General features: G+C 46.0%; 1 protein-coding gene across 1 annotated transcript in view; it reads left to right on the top strand.

Moving 5' to 3' along the window:
• The window catches only part of Akap8 (A-kinase anchoring protein 8), a 20,455-nt gene extending 4,551 nt beyond the window's left edge, over positions 1 to 15,904 (top strand). Inside the window, exons 4-14 of the mRNA XM_059251790.1 lie at positions 107 to 386; positions 761 to 1,256; positions 1,647 to 1,776; positions 1,965 to 2,011; positions 3,421 to 3,454; positions 5,177 to 5,264; positions 7,635 to 7,776; positions 8,054 to 8,147; positions 9,139 to 9,269; positions 12,863 to 12,958; positions 14,087 to 15,904. Of these exons, the coding sequence (XP_059107773.1) occupies positions 107 to 386; positions 761 to 1,256; positions 1,647 to 1,776; positions 1,965 to 2,011; positions 3,421 to 3,454; positions 5,177 to 5,264; positions 7,635 to 7,776; positions 8,054 to 8,147; positions 9,139 to 9,269; positions 12,863 to 12,958; positions 14,087 to 14,533 (1,985 nt within the window). The 3' untranslated portion in view covers positions 14,534 to 15,904. The remainder of the gene's footprint in view (positions 1 to 106; positions 387 to 760; positions 1,257 to 1,646; positions 1,777 to 1,964; positions 2,012 to 3,420; positions 3,455 to 5,176; positions 5,265 to 7,634; positions 7,777 to 8,053; positions 8,148 to 9,138; positions 9,270 to 12,862; positions 12,959 to 14,086) is intronic.
• Positions 15,905 to 20,065: the final 4,161 nt, after the last annotated feature.

Consider the following 20,065-nt stretch of genomic DNA (forward strand, 5'->3'; position numbering starts at 1 on the left):
TTGGTGAACTTTTCCCCTCCTGGCAGGCAGAGTGCTCCTGCACACAGTGATGTCATGGGCGGCCTCGTGTACTAAGGTCTGACGTTGTTCCTCTTTCTTCTGATAGGTTATGAGAGCTACAACTACTACAGTGCCCAGAACACCAGTGTCCCTGCAGGAGCACCTTATAGTTATGGCCCAGCCTCATGGGAGGCCGCCAAGGCCAGTGACAGTGGCCTGGCAGCTGGGAGCCCTGCCATGCATATGGCCTCTTTTGCCCCAGAGCCGTGTACTGACAATTCTGACTCGCTCATTGCCAAGATCAACCAACGTTTGGACATGTTGTCCAAGGAAGGAGGCAGGGGTGGGACCAGCAGCACTGGGGAGGGCGTGCAGGACCGAGACAGGTGATTATCGCCTTGCACCTCCCTGGTGGAATCGCTTTCTGGCATCATGAGGTGGGAGTGGGTACCGATGCTTAGAAAGACCTCTTCCCTGCTCCTGTGTGTTAGACAGTTGTTGGACCCTGACGGGAGAGGGGTGCTGCAATAGGACTCAATCCCATACTCCATCTTCATCTGGCAAGGGCTTCATGCTCCTTCTTGTTAGCAGTGTTTGAAGGTCTTGGGCTGTTTTGCCTTCTGGGTTGGTTTGGTTTCTTGTTCTGAATGGAAGGGGATCAGCTTAATGTAAACTTAAGCTGAGGGCTGATGATTGGGTAGCCTGGGTAAATTAGCAAATCTTCCTGCTGCTCCTAATGGGTTGTATACTTTCTTTGCAGCTCCTTCCGCTTCCAGCCGTATGAGCCCTATGACTCCAGGCCCTGTTTGCCGGAGCATAATCCCTATCGCCCTAGCTACAGCTATGATTATGACTTTGACTTGGGGGCTGACCGAAATGGTAGCTTTGGTGGGACATTCAATGACTGTCGGGACCCAACACCAGAACGGTGCTCCCTTGATGGCTTCATGAGGGGCCGGGGCCAGGGCCAGGGCCAGGGCCGCTTCCAGGACCGGAGCAACTCCAGCACCTTCATACGTAGTGACCCCTTCATGCCACCCTCAGCCTCCTCAGAGCCCCTACCCACTACCTGGAATGAGCTGAACTACATGGGTGGACGTGGTCTAGGTGGGCCCTCCACCAATAGGCCACCTCCTTCCCTCTTCTCCCAGTCCATGGCCCCTGACTACAGCATGATGGGCATGCAGGGGGTGGGCGCTTTTGGTAGCACCATGCCTTATGGATGTGGCCGGTCCCAGACCCGGATACGAGATTGGGTAAGTTTGCCAAGTTCTGTCAGGCCTTCTTGCTTTTTCTTCCCAGCAGCTTTATTGAGGTAAAAGCTGTGTGCTTTCCTGTACTTGTAAGATGCTACTACTCCCCAGTGTGCCTTTCCACTCGTTTTTAGATCACCCCATCGGCCCATCTGTTCTCTGTCCCTGGGTTGGCCTGGTGTGGATATTTCATAGCCGTAGAATCACACATGTGGCTTCATGTGTCTGGCTTCTTTAGGCATGACACTGGCATTGAACTCCAAATGTCGTATTTCTTGCTTTTTGAGGACTTTTCCCTGCCTTTGTTCTCTGTTCTTACAAACCCTGATCTTCATCTGTGGGGCATCTTACTGGCCCAGGTTAGCGGTAAATGGCATGTGCTTATATCTGTAGCCCAGAAGGAGGGGGTTTGATCGCTTTGGACCAGACAACATGGGCAGGAAGCGGAAGCAGTTTCCATTGTATGAAGAACCTGACGCCAAACTGGCCCGTGCTGACAGTGAAGGAGATTTATCTGAAAACGGTATGCTCTGGGGACCACTACACCAGGTGGGTGTAAGATGAGTCAGTTGCCTGCTCAGGACTTGAGGACATTGTTTGACTGATGCAGCTTCAGACCCTGTTGTCAGTGGACAGTGAGCTTGGGAGCACGAACATGCTCTGGGGCCCACCCATCTAGGAGCTAACACTTGTGTTTCCTGTGTCTGGCAGATGATGGAGCTGGTGACCTACGGTCAGGAGATGAAGAATTCAAGGGGGTAAGTTCACCTGCACAGATTCTTTGTCTCTGGGGTTTCTTCTGTTCTTTATCTTCTTCCTCACAGAGGTGAAAATAGCTGTCTTGGTGGATTCAACCACACAAGTACAGGAAGCATCCTGTCTATAAAAACTGTGTCTGTCTGTGTCTCTCTCCCTCCCTCCCCCTCTCTCTCTCTCTCTCTCTCTCTCTCTCTCTCTCTCTCTCTCTCTCATTTATTCTTCTCTCGTATGTTACATCCCGACCACAGTTTCTCCTCCCTCCACTCATCCCAGTCGTTGTGTCCCGTCCCCCATCCCCCATCTCCCCCCCACACACACACACAAAAGCTCCCAAACCCTTTCCCTTGCCTTACAGGGTTGAGTCTAGCCATCAGCCTCCTAATTGTGGGACTCTGTAGGGTGCTGCTGACCCTGTCTGTGGCCTGTTGTCCTGGGGTGGCAGCAAAGGCCAGTTCTCGGCCACACTGCATTTCTGAAGAGGGCACTTTTCTTATTCCCTGTGTGTGGTGTTAGAACATTCCTTGTAGGTACTTATGGTGATCAGGTGGAGAGAAGGGGTGAGGGTGGGCTAACGGGGTCTCCAATAGCTTTTCTCTTTTGGGTGGTAGGAGGTAGAATCCAGGGTGTAAACAGGGCCCTTCAAGTGCTCTGCCAGTCCCCACCTGGTACTACCAACAACTTTGAAGCTTTTCTAAGAATCTTGCTTGTTCCCCATTCAGTTGACTTAGCTCTTGATGCAGGAAGTCTCTGCAGCTGTTTTGGTTTTTTGAGACAAGGTTTCTCTGTGTAGTTTTGGTGCCTGTCCTGGCTATCACTCTGTAGAGCAGGCTGGCCTCGAACTCACAGAGATCCGCCTAGCTCTGCCTCTGCGTGCTGGGATTAAGGGCGTGCGCCACTGCCGCTGGCCTCTGCAGCTCTCTTAGACCTGGCTCTCCTTAGAGAACCCTAGGATCCGTGTTTATCCTAAGTTGTTAGAACACACACTTGGAAGTTTGGGAAAGCCTGTTTCCAATCAGTGCTGGAATTTGAATACTATAGACTGGAGCTGCTTCTCTTACCAATGGATGAACTCTTGTTCTGTGGTACAGAACAGTATGGGATTTGCCGCTGCCACCACCCTACCCCACCCCCACTCCCCAAGGTAGGTTCTGTCACTTTGGAGAAAACCAAGTTGGTGACTGTAGACAGAAGTTACCTTTGTAGCCTTTTAATGGTAGTGAATCATGACAGGACACTTGGGCTCTGTGCTATGGCTCTGAGGTTTCCCTTACACTGCCTCATTTCCCAGCACCATAGTAGGCCAAGGTCTATGGTGAAACCACACACTAGGTATGAGGAACCTGGGCTGGTTGTAGAGAATTCTGGAACTTCCACCTCACTGCCTGACATTGCATGTATCTTTTTTCAGGAGGATGAATTCTCTGACTCCAGGAAGCAGAGAGGTAGGCATCACCCAGTAGCCATTGCAGCCTTCCTCTGTCTGACCCACACTCCTTGCCAAGCTGGATGGCTCATGGCCAAGGAGCCGCAGGTGTGCAGTGGGCCTACACTGTGGGAACCACCCCCAAAACTTGGCTCCAATGTTTGGGGCAAGATTTGCTTGAAAGGAGTTCATTTGCCTCAGTGGATACAGATACAGGTAGTAGGAGTTGGGGAGCCCATCTCTGGGTATCTGTGATACCCGTGGTAGGAAAGTGTGTTTCCAAAATCTGAAGAGAAAGAGGCTCCTTTTTTATTCCCGTCTTCTTCTCATATTCTAGCCCATCTTCAGTATTGCCACCATCTAGGTTTTTGGGTTTTTGTTTGTTTTATTTTGTTTTTTTTGTTCTTCTCAGTTGTGAGCCTCAGACTGTGCCCTGGCCTCTGTCAGAAATACTGGCAACTTCAGTACGTGTGGACAGAGAGCATATACCTGCTGTGATTGGCCTATAAGGTGCTCTTAGGCCCAGATTTCAAAAGCAGTTACCACTGAACAGGTCTTGTCAGTGCTAGGCCAGGGGACCAAGAGCCCAACAAGGTTGTTCACTAGGGTGAGTTGGAGGAGCAGCCAGTGCTGCGAGTTCTTAGGTTCACCCTGCAGCCGCTTGGTCTTCCTCCCTGTTTGGTGGGCCTGTCCTAGTCTGTTCCCCTCAAGGACCACAGGCTAACCCTCACCCCCCAGGATGTGAAGACCCTTGGCTCCTTTAAGGTTCTCAGGTTAGCTAACCCTCAGATGTCCCCCCCTCCCCCCAGCATTCAGCAGCTCGTGCGGCCGGGTAAATGCTAAAGCAAAGGTGACATGTTTGTTGCGCACAGGTCCTGCTACCCAACCGGGATGACTTTGCTATTAAACAGCAGTCATAGTTTCAGGCAGTGACCTCTTGCCAAAAGTCCCACACGTCCTTTTGAGAGGCTTCTGAGCAGCGCACGCCGGTCGCCATCTTCGTGGGACAGTCTCGGGACTGGCATCAGGGGTAGGGGTTACAGTTCAGATGCTTATCCAACCTTTTTTCAGCATCCAGCCCTGGCCCTGAGCCTGGGGATCTGACGTGGTCTCATGCTGAGATGCTGGCCACAGGGAATGGATGGGAGGACCAATTGGTCTCTTCCCATTTTTGTTTCTAGGATTGTTTCCCACTCAGCCTTGGGAAAGTCCAAGGTTCTTTGTTTTGTGAGTGGAAGATAGATTTCGGGCCAGCGAGGACTGTCAGACCTGCTGAGTCCTTAGTTCAGGTGAGGCCAACTGGACGGTCACCACAGCCCACCTAAAGGTGGGATGGAGGGCGGCAGTGCAGCTTGCTTTATTTCCTGAGGCCTTCCAACGGCTGCCTCTGTGGGGATATTTGCTGCTCTTTGAGTGACGTGGGAGAAGACCCAACAACAGAGTGCTATATTGGACCAGTAGGCTGGGACAGAACAGAGTAGGTGGCCATGAGTGGGATGGGCCTCTGCCCATCAGGCCATGGGAGGAGTGAGGCAACTCCTCTGGGTTCTCATCAAAGGTCCTGGTACATCAGGAGCCTCTAATAGCTCCTCAGTGCCTTGGGGTATCCTGGCTCTGCCACAAAAGAAATGGAAGATGGGGGGCACAAGGTGTGGCTGCCAAGCTGCAGCATCCAACTTGGCCCTGGAGCTGACCTTGCCTGCAGGCTCCTCAGTGTCTCGAGGGGACTTTTCCGTTACAGGAGAAAAGGAGGATGAGGACGAGGATGTGAAGAAGAGACGGGAGAAGCAAAGGAGGAGAGACAGGATGCGGGACCGAGCAGCTGACAGGTAAGGGACCACTGAGGCAGGTTGACAGGCTAGGTAAAGATCCCCCACTGAAGGTAGTCGAATCTGGGCACTGGCGACCCCTCCAAGCTCACCTGTCCTTCTGTTATGCACAGGAGTTTAGTTTGATGTAACTCCAACTATCAAGAAATCTTAGCCAGTTACCAAGAGGTACAGCTTAGAGAAGTGTGTGAAAGATGGGTGTAGTTAACTTTGCTTGGAGAATCCACCTCTGAGACCACTGTCTTTCCTCACCTTTGGAATTAGGGCCCTGATGCTAGAACTGTGGAGGTCAAACATGCCCATCAGGGGATCTCTTGCCTCCTCAGCAGGCTAAAGGGGTGCCCAATCCTGTCTGCTTACTTGTGTGTGTGATTCTGCTGGTCAAATTTTTTCTCAAAATAGAAGAAAGGTAAAAATGCCAGGCCCACAGGGTGCTGCTCTAATACACCATAGGTCTGTCCCTCCTGATTCACTGGTTAAGCAGCTGCTGGCTAGACGTCAGTCACTGGTGGCTGTATCGGTGTCTTTACATAACAGATGCTCTTACCTGCAAAGCCATCTCTCCAGACCAAATAAACTTCTTAGTTTTTTTATTTATTGTGGAATAGGGCATGTTTATGCTGAGGTGGTTTTGTGTGTGTGTGTGTGTGTGTGTGTGTGTGTGTGTGTGTGTGTTTGCCACAGCATGCTTACGAAGATCAAAGGACACTTTGTAGGAGTTGGTTCTTTTTCCATCATGTGCTTTCCTACAGATCCACGCAAGTTTTTAAACTTGGTGTCAAGTGCCTTTACTCATTGAGCAATTTCTCCAGATTATAACCCCTGGTCTTAAAGCTCAGGTACTACCATAATTTTCCTCTGCAGAGAAATCCTTAGCAAAAGACTTAACAGTAGAAGCTAGGAATCCAAGAACAAAACACAAAGTTACCTTTTCCTAGAAGCTCATCGACTCTTGATTTGGGCTGGTGCGAGGACTCAGTGGGTAAAGACAGTTGTTGCACACCTGTTGGCCTGAGTTTGATTGCTGGGATCCACATGGTAGGAGAGAACCAGCTCTCACAGATTGTCCTCTGACCTCTGCACAAACACTTGCCCCACTCCCCAACAAATGAAGATTTTAAAGAAGCCATTTTGGTCTGGGGTGAGCATTGGTTCTGTAGATGAGCGTGTAAGCGTGAGGACCTAAATTCAGATCCCCAGCACCTACACAGGAAAAACCCAACATAGCCGTATATATCTGTAACCTCAGCACCGGGGGATGAGACAGAAGGATCACAGGGGTTTGCTGGCTGATAGCCTAGCTCCAGGTTCAGTGAGAGACCCTGTCTCAAAGGAATAAGGTGGAGAAGGATAGAACAGGACATCTGACCTCTAGCCTCCTGATAGGTGTGTATACCCACACACATAAGCAGGCAGACGTACACACCCCTTATTTCAAAATGATGAAAGGGTTTGGGTCTGTTGTCATGCCAGTGAGAGGTGAGGTGACACTTATTTTTGTGATGTTGGGGATGTAACCCAATGTATGCCAAGTAAATGCTATAATAACTGAATTCCATCTGTGGCCCTGTGCCTTTTTTGGTTAGTCGGTTGTTTTTTTTGTTTCCTTTTGTTCTATTTTTAATCTTCAGTCTCAGCACTAATGACCTAGGATTTCAAAGGAATTTAAGATTGTCAGAGAGATCTGGGCATGGTGGTGCAGGCCTTTAATCCCAGCATTTGGGAAGCAGAGGCAGGGAAGGCCAGCCAAGGCTACACAGAGGGAAACCTTATCTTTTTTTAAAGATTTATTTATTTATTCTGTATACAGCATTCTATCTGCATGTATGCCTGCAGGCCAGAAGAGAGCACCAGATCTCATTACAGATAGTTGTGAGCCACCGTGTGGTTGCTGGGAATTGAACTCAGGTCCTCTGGAAGAGCAACCAGTGCTCTTAACCGCTGAGCCATCGCTCCAGCCCCAGGAAACCTTGTCTTGGGGAAAGGAGAGGAAAAAAAAAATTGTCAGAGAGGAGAATAGAATTGCAACAGAAAATGTCAGCCCGTACAATTCTTTAATCATCAGCTCTGCTCAAAGAGCCTATGAATGTCTCCTTTTCATTCATCACTTTAGAGAATTCTTTTTGGCCCAGAACAGTTGGTATGCTACTAATAGAATAGTTTTCAGGAAATGTTTATGAGTCTCTATCTCACTCTTCAGACAAGGACGTTTAGTAAATTCTGTTTCCTAGCTGGGCTTAGTGGCTCAACACCTGAGAGGCTGAGACTGGGAGACGCTCTCCTTGACTCCGTTAAGGACAAAAAGAACCCTGTTTCCTTTTGCATTTCTGTACCCAGAGATGAGCTGGTGATCCCTTGTTCCCTCTCTAGGATTCAGTTTGCCTGTTCTGTATGCAAGTTTCGTAGCTTTGAAGATGAAGAAATTCAAAAGCATCTACAAAGCAAATTTCACAAAGAGACTTTGCGGTTTATAAGTACCAAACTGCCCGACAAGACAGTGGAGTTCCTCCAGGTAAAGGATGCTGCAGTGTGTTTGTGGAAAGCCCTGCAAGTGTTAGGAGCCTTCAGAGGGTTAAGGGGAATGAGAGACCCAAACATGATTCAATTTCTTTTCCCAAATTGAAATTATTGTGTCTGTACCTGTGTCACAGAGTGATAATAAGTTCTAACCACAACAGATTTTGCCCATGAAGCTGCCACATTAGCATCTTCTCGGCCTTTGTGTAGTTGAGAAATGCCCAGCATAGTGTGTTCTCATTTCGTTTGGTGGCATCTCTCCATCCTTCCAGGAGTACATCATAAACAGGAATAAGAAAATTGAGAAGCGGCGTCAGGAATTGTTGGAAAAGGAAAGCCCTAAACCTAAACCAGATCCATTCAAAGGTCAGTTGTGATCCAGTGTCCAGGTTATTCTGGACTCAGTGTGGGCTGGCTGCTCTTTTTGGAGGACTCAGGTTTGATTCCAGTTACCACAGCTCACAACCATGTGTGGCTCCAGTCCCCGGATCTAATGCCCTCTTTTGGCTTCTGTGCACATAGGCATAGGTATAGATAGAATACCTGTACACATAAAATAAATAGATTGAAGAAGAAGGAAAAAAGATGGTACAGAATCCCTACCATATTAAATAAATAAATAAATAATCCCAAAGGTCCTGGATTTGATGCCCAGCACCAGCATGGCAGTTTACAACTATCTGTAACTCCAGTTCTAAGAGATCCAATGTCCTCTTCTGGCCTCCTTGGGTACCAGGCACACATGTGGTGAAAAGACATATGTGCAAGTGAAATGCAAGTCTTTTTTTTTTTTTTTTTGTTTTTTTTTTTTTTGGTTTTTTTTTGGTTTTTTTTTGGTTTTTGGTTTTTCGAGACAGGGTTTCCCTGTGTAGCTTTGCGCCTTTCCTGGAACTCACTTGGTAGCCCAGGCTGGCCTCGAACTCACAGAGATCCGCCTGGCTCTGCCTCCCAAGTGCTGGGATTAAAGGCGTGCGCCACCACCGCCCGGCCAAGTCTTTTTTAAAAATTAAAAAACAAAAAACAATGCAGTGCTACCCCAGGACTGCCAAGAATGTGAAGCCGAGTCCTGTGAGGAAAGCACTTAGTGGAGAGAAGCCCTAGGTGCAGTGAAACACACATAACAGCTCATCAGAGTGATGTGAAACAACCTGATGGTCCTCTTCTTGGTATAGACACAGCTGGAAAGATGAGATGTAGACACAGCACCGCACAATGGGGACAGGTCTCCTACAGGAGCATATAGTAGAATGAGCTCTACCCTCTTACCCTGTCCTAATGATGTCCTTAGAGGGTGGCCCAGGGAGATACTGTGTGCTGGAAAGGAGGAAGAGAACTGCTTGTTTGGGTTCCATTCCAGGAATTGGCCAGGAGCATTTCTTTAAGAAGATTGAAGCCGCACACTGCCTGGCCTGTGACATGCTAATTCCTGCACAGCACCAGCTCCTCCAGCGGCATCTGCACTCTGTGGACCATAACCATAACCGAAGGGTAAGCCTTCCTTTGATGCGGGCTGGCTCCTGGAGTGACCATTCCTCTGCTGCCAGTTGGGTGAGATTAGACCCTTGATGTTGTACCAGGAATGCTCATATCACTAGCAGGTTTTGCAGTGAGCCTGATAACCATCACCCCGATTCTATTAAAATGCAGGTTGGATTTGGTGGAATGAACCTGTTATTCCCACCTACTTGGAGACTAATTTGAGAGGCAAGCTTTCATTCTCTTGTGTTCGTTCTCTCTCTCTCTCTCTCTCTCTCTCTCTCTCTCTCTCTCTCTCTCTCTCTCTCTCATTGCAGACAGGTTCACTGTGTAGCCCCAGCTGACCTGGAGCTTAAAGATCCACCTGCCTCTGCCTCCCAGGGATTAATGGTATATGCCTCCACACATACCTGGCTCTGTCTCTTGGTGGGGTGGGCACAGAAATTTGGTGCATGGATTGGTTGTATATAGTAGCTGACATTCTGAATTGAAACTGGGTTTCTGTAAGGTGAGGCCAAGGGCGATTCAGAGCTCAGTGGCCTGGGGGACCAACCTGGGTTTTAGTGCTGCTGGTTTGGTTTTTCCTTGATGATGAAGCTGATGCTATGGGCTTAACCAAGGGGTTAGCAAGGTTTTGTTGTTGCTGTTGTTTCTTTCATAAAATGTTTTATCATAAATACAGTTTGCCTTCATCGATCATAGATTGACCCAACAGAGGATTGAAAACATTTGGTAGAGGAATTGCAGCTGTACTGGACACACTGCAATACTTCAGTGTTCCCCAGCCAATACCTTAGAGCTGTTTGCACAGCCTTAGTTATGTTAGGCTTATAAGTCATCAAAAATACAGGGAGGAGCCGGGCGGTGGTGGTGCACACCTTTAATCCCAGCACTCGGGAGGCAGAGCCAGGCGGATCTCTGTGAGTTCGAGGCCAGCCTGGGCTACCAAGTGAGTTCCAGGAAAGGCGCAAAGCTACACAGAGAAACCCTGTCTCGAAAAACCAAAAAAAAAAATACAGGGAGGATATGCATAGATTCTATGCAAACATCTGGGCCATTGTATAGGACATTTGGATATCCTTGAAGTTTGTTATCTGAAGGGACCACAAAGTCAGTTCCCTGCAGTTAGGATGGCTCTTCCAGTACAGAGCATCTGATCTGTGCTGTGTGGTAACTGCTGTAGATATGTGGGAGCAACTACAGTTGACAGTGGATATGGCTACATTGCTGGCCACTGGGTTAGCATCTCAATCAAGATAGAGTACCAGTGACCGACTACCCATCTCTTAGTGCTTGGGGGTGGTTTTGGTTTGCTTTGGTTTGGTTTTTCAAGACAGGGTTTCTCGGTGTAACAGCTCTTACTATCGTAGAACTCTCTTTGTCGATCAGGCTTGCCTCTGTCTCTCAAATGCTAAGATTAAAGGCATGCACCACTACTGCCCGATGATTTATTTTTTTATTTTCTGTGTACACTTGTTTTACCTGTTTGTGTACCTGATGCATCATATGAATATCTGGTCTTGTGGATGTCCAAAAAGATCCAGATCCCCTGGAACTGTAGAGGCTCCACTTGTAAGCTGCGTGTGGTGCTAGGAACCAACTCTGGGTCCCCTACAAGTGCAACAAGTGTTCTTAACCACTGAGACATCTCTCCAGTTCCTCTTAGGACTTTTAGAGATCAGCAGAAGAGCAGTCTACATGAAGTGATAAGCCAAAGCAGTCAAGTAGCCGGGCGGCAGTGGTGGTGCACACTTTTAATCCCAGCACTCAGGAGGCAGAGCCAGGTGGATCTCTGTAAGTTCGAAGCCAGCCTGGTCTACAGAACAACATCCAGGACAGGCACCAGAATTACACAGAGAAACCCTGTCTGGGGGTGGGGAGGACACACAAAAACAAAAAAACAAAGCAGTCAAGTGGTCCATGAACTGTTTTTTGAGATCTCACTTTGTGGAGGCTGGGCTCAAAGGTGTACATCACCATGCTTGGCACAGTCAAGTTTTGACTAGTGCTGCTGGGATTTACTATGAGGACAATATAACATTCCCCCTACCTCACCCCACCCACCCCCCAAAAAAAAGAAAGAAAAAAGATTTGCCCTTTTCTTCTATTTAGTCCACACAACTTACCTTTTCGTGGTTTTTTGAGACAGGGTCTCACTAAGTAGCCTTGGCTGTCCTGGAACTTGGTATGTGTCCAGACTGTCCTTGAACTCAGGAAAGTTAAAGGTGAGCACCACCATGCCTAAGTGCTCACTCTTTAGCCTTACCTCTGCATGGTCTTCAGGGTCACACCGGTTTTTGTCTTACAACTTTTCCACTTAGTTGCTCTGCTTTTATTTCAGGGGCTCTCTGGTACTTTCTTTCAAAAACATGTTGAGATTTTTCTCCAAAATGAAGAAAGATGGCAGTTACATGTCATGACAGCTTGGCAGAGTCCTAGTTTCATTTCTCACTGATAAAATACCCTAACCATGGGCACCATGAGAATCACCACTGCCCACAGAATCAGTTGACCAGGACTCATGGGAGCTCACAGAGATCAGGGAGCCTTGTATCTGAACCTAGGTCCTCTGCATGTATGTTACGGCTAAGTACCTTGGCGTTCTTGTGGTATTCCTGACAATGGGAGGAGGGGCAGCTGACGTTTTTTTCCTACTTCCTTCTACTGAGTTACCTTGGCCAGCCATGATGTGATGGTATGTGCTTGGTCTTAATGGAACATATTATGCCCTGTTTGATTGATAATCCCTGGGAGGCCTGCTCTTCTCTGAGGGAAAACAGAAGGGGTGTGGATCTAGGGGAGGGGATACAATGTTAAAATGAAAACCTTCATTTTTGACTAGACAGAAAGGGGTAAATGCTGTGGGGCGAGCTTTCTGTATGCTGTGAATATATGTTGCTCCCATTGGTTAATAAATCTGCTTTGGCCTATGGTAAGGCATGATAAGAGCCAAGTGGTAAATTCAGGGAGGATACAGGGAGAAGAAGGGCAGAGTCAGGGAGACGCCATACAGCTGCCCAAGGAACAAGATGCCAGCAGACCAGTAACACCATGGCTACGTGACAAAATATAGATTAATAGAAATGGGTTAATTTAAGGTATCAGAGCTAAATAGCAATAAGCCTGAGCCTTAGACCAAACAGTTTATAATTAATAATAAGCCTCTGTATTTATTTGGGACCGAGCTGTGGAACACAGGAAAACTTCAGCTACACTGACCAAAAGCAACTTGGTGTAAACCCTTTGATTTATAATTCCAGGTTATATCATTTCAAGGAAGTCAAGGTGGAACCTGCATCAACTGTGGCATTATAGTCCAGATCAGAGAGAATGCATGCATGCATGCTTAGTGCTTAGCATACTTCTCTCTCCTCTTACATAGTCCAGAGGCTGGTGCCACTCCCTGACTTCAGCCAGCCTGATCTAGACAGTAGAGCATTGAGACTCTTCCAGGCGATTGGGTTGTGTCAAGTTGACAGTTAAACTAACCATCACACACCCTGCCTAGTTGTCTGGCTGGCTATTTTAAAAAGCCTACTTTTGGTTGCCTTTTTTCTTTTTAAGAAGTTTTTTATTCACTTTACATTTTTGGTTGCCTTTTACAGTTGGCTGCTGAGCAGTTCAAGAAAACAAGTCTCCATGTGGCTAAGAGTGTTTTAAACAACAAACATATAGTGAAGATGCTGGAAAAATACCTCAAGGTTTGTATTTGTGAATCTAGTGAGCCAGAAAAGCCTTGGGGAATGGAAGATTTGTATGGAATGTAGACAGAATACTAAAGTGTTGAGCATTTCTGAATTTTTGTTTATTTGTTTAATTTTACTTGTTAAAGACAGGGTTTCTTTGTGTAACAGCCCTGGCTGTTCTGGAACTAGCTCTGTAGACCAGGCTGGCCTTGAATTCACAGAGATCCACCTGCCTCTGCTCCCCAAGTGCTGGGATTAAAGGCATGTGTCACCATACCCAGCTAGCATTTCTGGATTTTGGAATAACTGAAGGCATTGAAACACATGAGGGCTGGATCTATGGCAATGGGAGTTTCTAGAGACTTGGTTCTTGCCAGTCTGTGACTTTGGGTTATGGTGCTGTTTAGTAGATCACTGTACCATGCTACTCAGACGCACCACAAAAAGCCCTGTTTGTCTAGCTGTAAAGTACTGAGCAAATGTTGGTGCTGTGCTTTGTAGAAAGCATCCAAGCTGAGTGCAGTGGCATGTGCCTGTTAGTCCCAGCTACCCTGGAGCCGCGGGAGAATCTGTTCAGCCCAGAAAACATCACCATGGGAAAATAGGAAGACCTGGTCTCACAACAAAACAATGAAATAAACTATCAATGAAATGAAAAGTATTAAAGAAGGTTGTATGGTGGCACACACCTGTAACGCTAGCACTTGGGAGCCAGATGCCCAAGGATTACTGCCAGCGAGGGCCATAGTAACAACCAGGCTGAAAACAGTGCAAATAGAGTCTCTGGGTGGCGCTAGTGGTGGAGTGTTTATTTAGCATGTGTGATAACTTGGATTTAATTTCCGACATTCCCCTCCCAAAATGTGCATGGTAATTAACAAATAAGGGGCCATGAATTTGAGGAAAGGTGGATGGAAGGTGGGAAGAGTTGGAGCAAGGAGAGGGAAAATGGCGTACTTCTATACGTGTGAAATTCTCATAAATAACGATAATCAAACTGAATTTGTAAGCTTTGAGAACTGAAAGCTGCAGTCTACTACTGTCCTATGCTGCTTTGCAGACTCCATTCCTAAAAACAGGAGCTCCTCAGAAACTGGGCCTCTGTCTGGCTCTGGCACTGACTTGTGTTTCCTCTTTGTCCAGGGTGAGGATCCTTTTGCCAATGAAACAGTTGATCTTGAGACAGAAGGAGATGAGAATGTAGGAGGAGAGGAGAAGGAGGAGACACCAGAGGAGGTCGCTGCAGAAGTCTTAGCAGAGGTGATTACAGCAGCGGTGAGGGCTGTGGAGGGGGAAGGCGAGCCAGCTGCAGAGCGTGATGAAGTCCCGGCTGAAGTAGAGGGCTCTGTGGACACAGCGGAGAGCGGCAGTGACCCGCCGCACACTGAAAAGCTGCTGCAAGAGCAGACCTGCGAAACTTCTGGAAACGGGAACAGCGAAGACAAGGCCCGAAGTGAGGCCGCTCAGGCCGGAAATGAAGCGGTCATGGCAGCAGCAGAGAGCGCCATACCTGTTACAGCTATCCCAGGAATCCTGGACGATGAAGTGGGACAAATTGATGCGGATTCTAAAGATACTCCCACAGAATGACCTTTTCTTCCCTGTTTCAAGGGATGTGTTATCTCTTTGTTTTATAAGCAGTACTATAACAGGTGTGTGTTATTTGGTGGAAAGACTCAGCCATTTCCTTCCCAATGTACCTCAAGGGCTGATGCTATACAGTGGATGGCTTCCCACCTCTGTTAGAATACAACGAGGTAAACCATTTTCCCAAGTGGCCTTTGATGGCTCTCTGTGCGCTGCAGTTAGAATAATAAAAGTAGATCTTCCTAACACTTGGTAAATATGGCAACTGACAGAATGTGGGGTTTTGTTTTCTATTGCTTGGTTGGTTGGTTTTTGCTTGGGAAGCAGCTTGATAGGACTATAACTTGCTCAAGTTTTTTAATTATTTAAGAGGATTCCCTTATTCACCCTCATGGCATGCAGTGTGGGACATACAGTTCAACCATCCATGTGGGTGAGAGTAAGATTGTACCCCCATCCCCATCTGTCGTCCTCCTAAGATGTCCTGCCTAAGATCAGACAAAAAAAATTTTATTTGGGTCTTTTTTTAGCTTTGGCATTGAGATAGCATATTGCTTGGCCCACACTGGCCTTCAAACTCAATCCTCCTGTCTCAGACTCTGGAGAACTGGGACCATGTGTATACAGCCGTGCTCAGCTGGGCTTTGGGTGTTTTTTTATAATCCACTGTAATTCTGTGTTCCTCACCAGAGACAGCAGCATCCTGTTAGCATTGGTATCTGCCATGTCACAGCGATAACCTTGGCCTGTGCGTGCGGTCTGAGTAAGTCCCTCGAGCTGTTCCCTAGGAAGCTTCCACACCTGAGCCTCTAGGAGGACACTGCCAAGGGTATTGGTTCTCGCTGTTCAGTGCTTGCTAGTCAGTTTCATGTCTTGCCTCTTTGTGTTCCACCTCTCCATTGCAGCATTTTTGTGTTTCTTAACTCCGTTATTCCCACCAAAAAGTAAACACATGAAATTATTTCATTGATGGAAAACAAATATTAATTTCCATAGATGGGATCTATCTGTAAAAAGCTAATACAATTAGTGAATATATTTTCAATTTAAGCAAATAGTATTTCTTTGGCAGTTCTGAATCTGAGAAAGGAAGCATTAGCATGTCTTTAAGGTAGCATGTACCAGGTTTTATAGAATCAGAATGATGATTTTTGTTTTCCCTTTTGAAATAACAATACTGTGTTCATCCTTGACTATACACAGCTCACATCTTGGAAACAGCCAGGGGGGAATTATTAATTACAAAAGAGGCAATAAAATACTGCAGCAATTCCATCAGCACTTCTGTCAAGGAGCATTACTGGGATATGAGATGAACTTTAATGGGAATATCAATGTCAAAACTTAATAAGCAATAAAGTGATACCACTGAAACATTGCTGTTCATCATTGCTGCTGGGTAGATGTGGTCTGAAGAGTGTGTGTGTGTTCTGTGAATGGAACCTAGGGCCTCCTGGCAAGCATCATTTTTTTTTTTTCTTTTTACGTTTACTTATTTAGTATGTGCACATGAGTGTGCCATGGTGTGTATATGGAGTTCAGAGGACAACTTGTGGGAGACCTCCCTTCCACTGTGTGGTGGATCCCAGGGATCCAGTTCAGGTCATCGGGTTTGTTTGGCAGCCGCACCCTCACCTGATGAGCCATCTCTCCAGCTTTGTTTTGATAGTCTCCCTATGCAGCTCTCCTGCCTCAGCCTCTAGAGTATTGGGATTACCAAAAAAAAAAAAAAAAAAAGTTGACAATTGAGCTCTGTAAACCAGGCTGGCCTCAAATCAAGAGGTCCACCTGCCTCTGCCTCCATCACCTCCTGGCTTGAGACTTAAGAATTTTTTTTTATATGTAGAAAAGTTGTTCTTATTTACTTTTATTTTCTGTTTACACGAGTTTTGTCTGCATTTATGTCCATGGACCACTTGCAAGCCTGATGCCTGAGGAGGCCAGAAGAGAGTACTGGGTCCCCTGAAACTGGAACCACAGATGGTTGTGAGCTTTCATGTTAGAGCATTTCTAAAGGTGAACTTTCTGACTGTGAGACTAAGAATTTAAGTAAGCGTGCCATTGAGAAACATCTAATTTTCTGTGTGTGTATATTCCCAAACTCGGTGTTAGACTACATGGATTGTTTTATTCTTGTGCATGGAGATAAGTAAACTCATTCTCCAAGATGAGGAATAATTATTTGGGTTGAAAAATGGGGGGTGAGGGGCACAGCACACCTTTAATCCCAGCACTTGGGAGGCAGAGGCAAACAGATAATCTATGAGTTGGAGGTCAGCCTGGTCTACAAAGTGATTTCCAGGATGGCCAAGTCTACACAGATAACTGCCCCCCATCTCAAAAAACTAAAATTAGGGGGCTAGAGAGGTGGCTCAGCAGTTAAGAATATTGGCCATTAGGGCTGGAGCAATGGCTTAGCAATACTGGCTGTTTTTCCAGAGGACCTGGGTTCAATTCCCAGCACCCACATGGCAGCTCACAACTGTCTAACTCCAGTTCTAGGGAATCCAACATCCTCGCATAGGCATACATGCAGGTAAACAATAACCTCTCTACTCATAAAAATAAATTATTAAAAGTATATTGGGTATCTTCTCATGGGGTTGACAGGATAAACTAGGCTGTCTCATTAAGGGTGATGAGTTAGTATTACTCCTATCGGCAACAAAAGTTGAGAAACGTAGTGATTTGTTGTATGTGAACTCATGAGTCTTAAGGACATCAATAACCATAAACGTGTACACAGGGCTTTGTTACTTAAAAATGAGTTTTATTTTGTTTTGGGTCTCACTGTAACTCCAGCTGGCCTTGAATTCAAAGAGATCTGCCTGCCTCTGCCTCTGCCTCCCCAGCACGGGATTAAAGACGTGGGCTACCTTACCCAATTATAAATACAAGTTTTAAAGTTTGACCTGTAATCCTAGCTACTTCAGAGAGAGGGTGATGTCTGGTCAATTTAGCAATATCCTATCTTAAATTTTAAAAGGACTGTGCCCAGACGATGGCACAGGCCTTTAATCCCAACACTATGGAGGCAGAGGCAGGCGGTTCTCTGTGAGTTCAAGTCCAATCTGGTCTACAAAGTGAGTAAGACGGCCAGAGTACAGAGAAACCCTGTTTGAAAATAGACGGGTGGGTAGGTAGGTAGGAAAGTAGGAAGACAGACAGACAGGACAGACAGATTGTTCAGCACTTCACCTACAAGGGTTATTGGTTTTTCAGCCACTCAGACTTTTTTTTTTTTTTTTTTTTCCAGAGCTGAGGACCGAACCCAGGGCCTTGCGCTTGCTAGGCAAGTGCTCTACCACTGAGCTTTTTGTTGTTGTTGTTTTTGGTTTTTTTTTTATGTTTTATAAAATCTTTATTGACAAGTAATTCACATAGTATACAATTTGCCTGTTTGCACGATTTGATAGTCCAGCATCCTTATAGGCCCAGGACACCATCACCACTTTCTATTTTAGAACATTGCTGTCTTCAGTTTCATACACATATATAATGTATGGTGATTACATTCCACCTTATTTTTTTAATGAACATAATATTTGCAATTGTAACCATTTTTAAGTTTACAATTCAGTGGCATGAATTACATTCAAGATATTAATTACACTCATGATATTAATTACATTTGTGGTATTCATTGATTATATTCGCAGTATTCATTCAATCAATAACTATGGTATTCATTAATTACATTCATGATATGTCCTGATACTACTGTCCGTTTGTGGGGCTTTACCATCACACAAAACAGAAACTCTGTACTTAGGAAATCATTGCTCTATATTCCTTTCTTCTCCAGCTTGAGATAACGTCTAATCTTTCTGTCTCTATGAATTTGTATATTCTATATATTTCTTGTAATACAATTCTATACTATTTGTCCTTTTTTTAATGTAAAAACATTTTATGTACAACTGCAGGTGAAATAATACACAGATAACTTAAACATAAAAACAGGTTATAGGGGCTGGAGAGATGGCTCAAAGGTTAAGGGCACTGGCTGCTCTTCCAGAGGTCCTGAGTTCAATTCCCAGCAACCACATGGTGCCCTCTTCTGTCCTGCTCGCACCCAGGCGGACAGAACACTGTAGCTGTATATATGATAAATAAATAAATCTTTTTTTAAAAAAAGGTTATAATTCAAAAGTCCAGTGTTATTTGAAACTGGAAAATATTTTCTCTGTAGAAAATAGTAAAAATGATAACATTTCCCAATAAGCCCTTTTAAGCCAAATAATAGCTGAATTATTGATCAGATTCTGGGATACAGAGGAGACCTATCTTCATCTGTTCAGAGAGCTATGGTTTACTTACGTTGTGTAAGTGAGATTCCTATTCATCTTCCCCTTCACTGTTTGATTTACGGCAGACATTTTTCTATAGGCTAATCCATAATCTAAAAAGATTTTAGCCTCCCCTCCTGAAAGTACAGCCAGTATATCTTTTCATCAGCTTGATACAGTACAAATTCTTATTCTAATAGCAAAATGTTTCACTACAGCATGCCCAGTGATTGGGCAAAACCGAAATTTATTATAAGCCACAGTCATCCTAGGGTCCTCCCTGCTAGGTAGCCTCCCTGGATCTGTGGGTTGCGGTCTGATTGTCCTTTTCAGCACTCAGACTTACAAATACTTCCTATCACAACACTGCTTGTTAGCCAAGTTTGAGCATGCCTAATGCCAGCACTTGGGGGAAAAAAATTCAATACCACATTGAGTACATACAGTAAAGAAAATTCACCCTCAGCTGGGCAGTGGTGGCGCACGCCTTTAATCCCAGCACTAGGGAGGCAGAGCCAGGCATATCTCTGTGAGTTCGAGGCCAGCCTGGTCTACAGAGTGAGATCCAGGACAGGCACCAAAACTACACAGAAAAACCCGTCTCAAAAAAACAAAAAAAAGAAAGAAAGAAAATCCACCAAATCAGTTTCTTATTAAGCCATTTGGCACCACTGAAAGGTGGCTCACAGATTTGGGATTGCAGCTGGAGGACAGAGTGTGTATTTAGTACAGTTCCTTACTCCCTGCACTCTGAGTTAAAACCTCACAGTACCACTTTTTGGCCTATTAACTGTTTTAAACTGGGCAGTGGCATTGGGCATGATCACAGTGTTGCACATCCATCAGCTTTATCCAGTTCCAAGACATTCTCATCCTTAAACCCTTCATTCTCATTAAGGTGACTCCCACTTAGGTGCAGTGGCCCACCCTTGAATTCTCAAGCTGACCCAGAAGGGTTTCAGCCTGAATTACAGAGGGAAACCCTATCCAAAGCCTGATGCCAGACATGATTATGCACGCCTTTAATCCCAGCACTCATCAAGCAGAGTCAGGCAGACCTGTAAATTCAAGGCCAGCCCAGTTGATCTACATAGCCAATTCCAAATAGGGCTACGTACTAAGAACCTGTCCCAAAAAACAACAAATCCAAGCCTGGCGTGGTAGTTCCAGCTCTCAGGAGGCTGAGGCAAGCAGATTTCCATGAGTTTGAGGCTACTTTTGGTTACAGAGTGAGAACCTGTCTCAA

This window comes from Peromyscus eremicus, unplaced genomic scaffold (assembly GCF_949786415.1).
Source record: "Peromyscus eremicus unplaced genomic scaffold, PerEre_H2_v1 PerEre#2#chr22_unloc_1, whole genome shotgun sequence".
Taxonomy (NCBI): domain Eukaryota; kingdom Metazoa; phylum Chordata; class Mammalia; order Rodentia; family Cricetidae; genus Peromyscus; species Peromyscus eremicus.